Source organism: Myiozetetes cayanensis, unplaced genomic scaffold, assembly GCF_022539395.1.
Source record: "Myiozetetes cayanensis isolate MyiCay16 unplaced genomic scaffold, myiCay2020 scf734, whole genome shotgun sequence".
Taxonomy (NCBI): domain Eukaryota; kingdom Metazoa; phylum Chordata; class Aves; order Passeriformes; family Tyrannidae; genus Myiozetetes; species Myiozetetes cayanensis.
Window position 1 is genome coordinate 1,833 of NW_026088003.1, and position 8,406 is coordinate 10,238.

At 49.1% G+C, this 8,406-nt stretch overlaps 1 protein-coding gene across 1 annotated transcript; it reads right to left on the minus strand.

The window, feature by feature from the left end:
- Positions 1 to 3,258: 3,258 nt before the first annotated feature.
- LOC126652265 (olfactory receptor 6C3-like) lies at positions 3,259 to 4,349 on the minus strand. Its single transcript, XM_050338942.1, has one exon. The coding sequence runs from the start codon at positions 4,207 to 4,209 to the stop codon at positions 3,259 to 3,261; it is 951 nt and encodes a 316-aa protein (XP_050194899.1). The 5' UTR covers positions 4,210 to 4,349.
- Positions 4,350 to 8,406: the final 4,057 nt, after the last annotated feature.

Here is an 8,406-nt window from a genome sequence, read left to right on the forward strand (position 1 = left end):
GTGATTTCCAGCCCTCTGATCTGTCGAGGTCTCTCTTCAGAGCCTCTCTGTTCCATGAGGCCCCTCAGTGTCCAAATGTTCCCTTTGTTCCCTGAGGTTCCCGGGGTCCCTTTGGCTCCATAAGACTCTGCAGTGTGACCATGTCCCCTTAATTCCACGAGTTTCTGAAATGTCTCAGGGCTCCTTTGGTTCCATAAGGCCCTGCCATGTCAAAATGGGCCTTTACTTCCATGAGGTTCTGCAGTGTCCCACTTTTCCTTTGCTTCCATAAGGCCCTGCAGAGTCCCAGTGGCCCCTTGATTCCCTGAGGTTTGGAAATGTCACCATGGCCCCTTGATTCCACCAGGTTCCACCCTGTCCCAAAATTGCTTGGGTTCCATGAGCCCTTGCAGTGTCACACTGGACCCTGTTTCTCCAGGGGAAGAGGGTCAGCACAAGACACACAGACACCAACTCTAAGGAACAAGGGTGTAATTTCTCCACCCAAAGCCTGGCCAGGGCCTAAGGGGCAAACCAAGGGACTCAACGTGCACCACCTGCTGCCAAACAAGGCCAGACATCAACTGCCATGGCCTTGACCGGGATCTAAACACGGAAAGATAAATACATTCATATTTCACACATTTCACAATCATACATATTTTATTAATGAACAGATACAAATATTTTCCACTAATGAGCGGATACAAATATATCTTACACAGATACCGCCCTATCCCACTACAGATTTCACTGATGCTCATACACAGTTTTAGCTCCTGAGCGGATCCGCAGAGAAATAGAACGTTAAGTTGGAAGGTTCATCCAGAGGCCAACTTTGGCTCAGGGATGTTGTTCAGGCCTCAATACTTCGACTGCAGAGCCCTGGGGAACCAAGGGGCCATTGTGACACTGTGGGGCCTCGTGGAACCAAAGGCACCCTGTGATACTGTGGAACTTCATGGAGATAAAGGAACCCCGGGACACTGTGGAACCTCATGGAATCAAGGGGCCACTGTGACATTGCAGGGCTTCTTGGAATCAAGGGGCCCTTGTGACACTGTGGAACCTCATGGAACCAAAGGAACCCTGGGAAACTGTGGAACCTCATGGGGTCATCAGGGCAACTGGGATGCTGTGGAACCTCATGGAATAAAAGGGTTTAATTGTGACACTGTGGGGACTCCTGGAACCAAAGGGACCCTGGACCTGTGACTGATGGAACCTCGAGGACCATTATCCTGACTGAATCTGGACTCTAATGGGCACACACACAGGATCAGTTCCCCATGGATATTTCCAACATTCTGAACTACTTTGTCATTGTATAAGTTTGTGATTTTAGCTTCTCTAATAACCTTGGATGTTCGAATATATCCTCAGCAGAGAGAAAACTGGGTGTATGTCCAGATGAGAGAGAAGGAGCTGCTCAAGCAGAACTGGGAAGTGCTTTTGTCTCCCAACATGGCTGTGGAAGCTCTGGGAGGAGACTCCCAAATTCCCTGTATGGGAATAAAACAGCTCCGGACACAGAGGAACCAACTGTCCTGGACAGTGCAGTGAACAATAAATCTGCTGCAGGTAAAGCTGCAACACAATAAGAACCTCTAAAGTGAAAAACATTAAATGATTTATCTTTTTTTATATTTATAGGACAATGTTTCTAGTATTGCAGCGTGGTTATTTATCCCTGGATTAGCCAGCTGTCCTAACAGGGCCTTGCAACTAACAATGATAAAAGAAAGAAAAGAGACCAAAGTCCCTTTTCCCAAGGGCCACTCCAATAGAACACACCCAGAGCAAATGCCACCAGAGCCTTGGAAGAGAAGCTCACCCCGAAAGCCAGCGCAGGCTGTGACACTGAGAACAAACAGCAGGAACTGCTGGATTTGTTCTCCGTTTCCCACTCATTCCAATAAAAGCATTCAAATGATGGGACTTCCAACAGCAAACATATTGTCCAGTGGTCTCCCTCCACCTGGAGCGATGCTCCTTTTAGAAGGAAAAGCAGCCCAAACTCTCACAGATCCACAAATGCTCTTCCTGGTCCCTCCCCTGGGGTTAAGTGAGAGATCTGCCTGCTGTCTCCTATGGTGGTTTATATCAATCTCTTCTGAATGCTTGTTTCTTTGGCTGGTTGTGATAGAATTGCTTTCATAGAATTGCTTTGATACAGTGCTCTGTGCTACTTTATGCTATATTATACCCTACTAGTAGGTTTTTAGTTTTTTCACCCTGTAGTAAATCATTCTGATTAAGATTTTTCATCTGTTTTCACTTGTCGTTCATTTGTCATAATAAACCTCTGATCTACCATCATTAAAACCTGCGAGACAAAGTGATTTAATCACATCTCTGGAATTCCTTAATTTAAACTGTTGACACAGCCCAAGGCTAAGATTGGATCCAGCCACACTCAGGCTCCTCTCTGAGAAGGAATTTAGAAAGCCAGGGGATCCTTTCTGTACCTCGTGACTCAACAGCAGTTGAGCTTCTTTAAAGGCTTTGTCTAAGCCTTCCACTCCCACCCAGGACACCCCCACACTCACACACCCCCCGACCCTGCAGTCCAGCCGCTCCAGTCGCTCCGTTGCCAGCACTGTTGACATGGGGGCTGTTTGATGCCCTGCTCCTCCTGCAGTTGCTGCACTCACACCCCCACGCTCACCAGCTCTTGCAGAGACAAATTGGCTCACACAGGAGTGAGAAATTCAGTTTAATGAGAAGACAGAACAGACTGCACTGGTTGGGGTCCTCCCCTCAACTTCCCTCAAGCCCTGTGCTATCCAAAACTGCTCTTCCCCTGCATCCCAGAATGTGTCCTACACTCCAAGGCAACAATCCCCCTAGTTCAAATGGTGATCTGCTCTCAGTGCCTTAGGCCTTTCAAACCTGGACAACAGGGCTGATGGCTCTGCCAGGGCAGCCCTGGAAGGAGCTGGGACATGGTGTCCCTTTCTCAGGAGCCCGTAATTTGGGTTGTCCCTTGCCACTGTTCCTCTGTGCTCTCTCTGTTTGGAGATGGATTCCTGGTGAGCTGATGGCTCTGCAGGGATGGAGCAGCCAGGGCAGAGCATTAACTGCCCTGTTACTCCTCCTACCACTGTTAGTGCCCTGTCTGGGTGTGCAGATGAGCTTCTTATCACTTAACCTGACATGAGCTGACAAGAGCATAAATCTCCTGAGGCCTCCACATTTGGAGGTTACAAACATATGCCCTGGTATTGTTTAACATGTGAGAGCAGATCCTTGGAATTTATGTCCAGAAATGCATCATGATTACGGGAAGAACTTTGCTCTTGCCCTGGCAATGCATTTGTTTAGTGCCAGTATCACAGCCTTGTTCCTAAAGCTGTAGATGAATGGATTTAAGAATGGGTACAGCACTGTGTTCAGCAAAGCTACAATTCTGTTGGTCTTTGAGGAAGCATCTGTTGAAGGACACGTGTAGAGAGCAATGCAGCTCCCATATGCAATGGATAAGGTGATGAGATGGGAAGAACAGGTAGTAAAAGCTTTTTTCTTCCTCCCAGAGGCTGCTGGAAGCTGCAGAATACAGAAAAGGATGCAGGTGTAAAATGCCAGATTTAAACTTAAGGAGCCCAGCACGACACATGATATGAAAGCAGTGTCTATTTTCCAAAGCAGGCTGGTGTCAGAGCAGGACAGTTGGAATAAGGGGGAGTTGTCACAAAGAAAATGGGGGATCCTGTTGGAGCCACAGAAGGACAGCTGAGACAGGAAGAGCGGGTGGTAGCTCTGGAGGGTGAAGCCGATGACCCAGGCAGCAACAACCAGGCCGAGGCAGAGCTGAGGCTGCATGGTGGCAGCGTAGTGCAGGGGTTGGCAGATGGCAACACAGCGGTCAAAGGACATGACAATGAGCAGGCCAAACTCTGTGCCACCCAGGGCAAAATAGAAATAGGATTGGGCAAAGCAGCTGCTCAGGGAGATGGTTTTCTGAGCAGAACTCAGGATGGCAAACAATTTGATGCTTGTGGAGGATGTAAAGCAGATTTCCAGGAAGGCCAGGTTGCTAATGAAAAAGAACATGGGGGTTTGCAGGTGGTGATCCACATGCACGAGGAAAATGATGATTGCATTCCCTGTCACTGTTGTCAGGTACATGAACAGAAGGATCAGAGAAAGAAGCAGCTGCAGCCTTTGATCAAGCTCTGGGAAACCCTCAAGGATGAACTCAGTAACTGCTGTCTCATTTGCTGGTCCCATGCTGAATTTCAGTTCCTCCTGCCGAGACAGGAACGTGGCAAAACCCAGGGTGATAATTTCACAGTCTGGACAAAATGTTCCATCCTTCCCTCTCTGCTCCTTTCTTTTCCTGCAGTCTTCCTGTCTAGCACAGAGATTGTCCTTCAGGCAATTCTCACCCCCTGATTTTTCTGTTTCACATTTCACTTGGAGTCCTCAGGGATTTTGATGTCTTATTTGTACTTTTTCTTTCACCAGAACAGAGGATTCTAAAGAGGTTGTTGGCTATTTTACCCCATTCCTGGGAAATTCCAAGCTCACTCAGACCTATTGCAAACATCTGTCACACCTATGTGCCAAAAACCTCTCTTCTACTGCACAAATGCTAACCCATGAAATCACATCCACTCTGTATGTTTAAAGCTCTTGTTTCTACTTTTCAGTGTTTGCCTTTTGCACTGGGAATCCCCGAGAATCTGTTGGTTTCAAAATAATCAGTATCAAGTATTTTTCAATCCCCTGCTTTCTGCCACAGCTTCTTGCTCTCTGGTTCTTCAGGAAAAGAGAGGGGAGGGCAGAATAGGGACCAAGTATAACTTGCCTTTTTAGTCCTCTAAATAATGAGCAGCATTTGTTATGGATCCACACAGTGTGTCACAGAGTCCCACCTCACACCCGTCTGCACAAAAAGGCACTTGTTTCCATGCAGTTGCTCCTTGCTCTTGCTCTCAAATGTTCCAACCAAAAGGCAGAGCAAGAGAACAGTGCCAGGAAGAGATTTGTAAGCTTTCTTTTGCCTGCCAATTTTAGACTGGGAGAACCCAGCCTGCAGAGCCTTCTCTTGTCTCCACTGACTACAGAGGGAGCCTGGAGAAAACAAGGTCCCAGGAGCACCTGCAGGGGAGTAGATGAAACTCACTGTTCGAGTCTCAAATCTCCAATTAATTAAAAGTTGTTATGCTTTTAAATCAAAATTCACAGTTCACAGAAAGAAGAAGGAGAAAAAAAAGTGCAATAAATATGGGCCTTTTTCCTTTCATCTTTCAATTTTGTTTTTAGGCAGAGAGGAGCAGAGCCCCTGACTCCAAAAATAGGGTGATTGGAAATGCCGGGGGAGAAGAGGTTCTGAGATCAACTGGCATCCAGCCTTCCACCCACCCCCAGCATGTCAAGCAAACCATGGCACAAAGTACCATGTCCAGTCTTTCCTTAAACACCTCCAGGGATGGTGACTCCATCGCCTCCCTGGGCAGCCCATGTCAATACCTAATCCCTGTTTCTGCCCAAAAATTCCTGCTCCTGCCCCTGACAAACATCCCCTGACAGGCAGGTCCTCATGTCCTCTTGTCCTATCGCCTGTTGTCTCGCAGAAGAGGCTGAGCCCCACCTGGTTCCACCCTCCTGTCAGGAAGCTGTGGACAGTGAGCAGGTCAGCCTCGAGCCTCCTCTTCTCCAGGTTGAAGAACCCCAGCTCCCTCAGCTGCTCCTCACAGGACATGCACTTGCCCAGCTCCATTGCTCTGCTCTCAACCCACTCCAGCCCCTCAATGTTCTTCCTGAATTGAGGGGCCCAGAACTGGACACAGCACTCCAGCTGTGGCCTCACCAGTGCCCAGTCCAGCAGAAGAATCCCTGCCCTGCTCCTGCTGGCCCCACTATTTCTGATCCAGGCCAGGATGCCCTTGGCCTTCTTGCCCACCTGGGCACCCGCTGGCTCAGGTTCAGCCTCTGTTGACCAGCACCCCCAGGGCCTTTCCCACTCCCAGGGACCCTTTGCAGCTGCTCTGCCCCCAGCCTGGAGCTGCAGGGGGTTATTGTGGCCAGAGGCACCAAAGGCACCAAAGGCACTCTTGAACCTCATGCCCACGGTCTCGGCCCAGAGATCCAGCCTGTCCAGGTCCCTCTGCACAGCCTTCCTACCCTCCAGCACATCGACACTGCAACCCAGCTTGGGGCCATCTGCCCATTTGCTCACAGAAGACTCGATCCCCTCATGCAGATCCCCAAGACAAATATGAAACAGGACTGGACTTGTTGCTGAACAAATTCCATTTCTTGTCAAAGGAGCCCACGCAGCAGTGGGGAGAAACTGTTGGCAGGAGAGTGAAATAATTAATGGATGATGAAAAAGTTCTGGGCCATGTCTGTTGATTAGAAAACCAAATTCAAAGTTTAAGGCCTGGCAGAATTCAGTGGTCCTAGAGCTGGGAGAGAAATCTGGTTTTGAGACCTGGACACCAAGAATGCAGAAATTTTAAACCACAAAGTCTCTTAGAAAAACCAGAGATGAAGACAAAACTAACACAGACAATTACTGAGACTCTGCCTATCTAAGGAAAAGATAAGAAAAGGACAAAAACTGTGGACTAAGTACCATGCAAAGTGAGAAATCCATGGCCAATAGAAGAGAGAATAAGAATTAATGCAGAGAGCTACAGAACTTGTCAGCCAATGGACATGAATTCCTTTGTTTGCTAAAATGTATAAAGAGTTCAAAGTTTTGAGAACTGATGCCCATGTGTTAGAGAGCAATCCCCATGTCCCTTCAGTGCTGAATAAAGTAAGGTCAACTCTACACCCTAACCACCTGATTAGAGAATTTATTCCCCAGTTTTCAGTGACAGTCTCTGGGGACCCAGATAAGACAAAGCAATGCCAGCATGGCAGACCAGAGGAATTGCTGGCCCTGCAGTGGGTACCAAAGGAGTTTTGGGGAGATCTTCAATTCCCTGATCTAGAGAGTTCCCCATGCCTTCTTTTCTGGGAAAAAGAACAGGACATCAATTTAGGGTACTGGTTTTTAAGGTATTTTGCCCGCACATCAGTCACACCAATGAGAAGGACGCAGTGTGAGGCTGAGAGGTTTCTGTCATGGTTTGCAGGCTTGGGTAAGATTGGGAGATATTTACGGGATGCCCGTAAAATCTCGGCTTCAGGAAAGGTTGGGAAAGGCTGGGAAAGGTGTTCACAGGGTGGTTTTGCCTGGCAGGTTAAACATGGGAGCGGTTGTATCTTCACAATTCCCAAGAGAAGAGATCCCAAAAAGCTGCCCTGCAGGTTGTATTTTAAGGAACAGGTAAAGGTGAGGGGGTGGGGGGGGAGGAACGCCCTGATGCCAGAGCAACTGGTTGAATATTGTAATTCTTGGTGGCCAATGGATAAGCTGAACGACCTCAAAATATGGCCCCTTAATGGGAACTGCCTTGGTGGTTCCCAGCCCATGACCCCCCCAGCACCATCCCACCAGCCTGACCCCTCTCTCTCACCTCTCCCCAGTGTCTCCTGACTCTTTTACCCAGGCAGCATCCAAGGCCAGTCCAATTCAGCAGCAGAGCCAGGGCTCAGCAGAGCACCTCCCAAGAGAAGAGGGAAATGCTTCATTGCTGAGCCCTGCCATACCCTGCCACTGCCCACAAGGCCAGCAGAACAGCACCTGACCTTGTCACTTGGGCTCCTGGGCCTGTGGCTCTGCTCCCTGGGAATGCAGATGGGCACTGCAAAGAAATCACAGAGGCAAAGGCACATCCTGACAGATCCCCTCAGAGTGCAACATTCTCACCAAAGGTCCCCTCTCAGGAGGTTCCTTTTCACTGACCTCTTACTGCAAGGACCTCCTTCCCATTGCACCTGCTCCATCCCCAGACTCTGTCCTTGCGTTGCCTTGCCCATCTCCTGGGTGCCAGGCAAGGGCCTTGTGACATCACAGCCTTTGTGGAACAGTGTGGGGGCTGAAAACTGTCAGCGCTCCGTCCCCGTGCACAGAGCCTGGGCAGAACTTGGCTGGCAGGGACGGCAGAGACTGTGCAGAGGGGTCAGCTCATCCCGCAGCAGCACGATGGGTTTAATTTTGTTGAATCTAAGCACATCCTTTGCCATTTGCTTTTTTTGCCTGGTGGTGCACAACCTGACAAGCATCAGCAGAATGGGAAGGAGGTCCTTGCAGTAAGAGGTGAGCGTAAAGGAACCTGAGAGGGGAACTTTGGTCAGAATGTCGCATTCACAGGGGATCCGTCTGTAGTTGCTTTTGCCTCTGTGATTTCTTTGCAGTGCCCATCCGTATTGCCAGAGGAGCAGAGCCACGGGTCGAGGAGCCGAGCGACAAGCTCAGGTGCTCTTCTGCTGGCCTTATGGGCAATGGCAGGGACTTCAGGCCTGGGCATTTAAGCATTGCCCTCTTCTCTTTGGAGGTGCCAGCCCGGTAACCTTTGGCAAGAAATG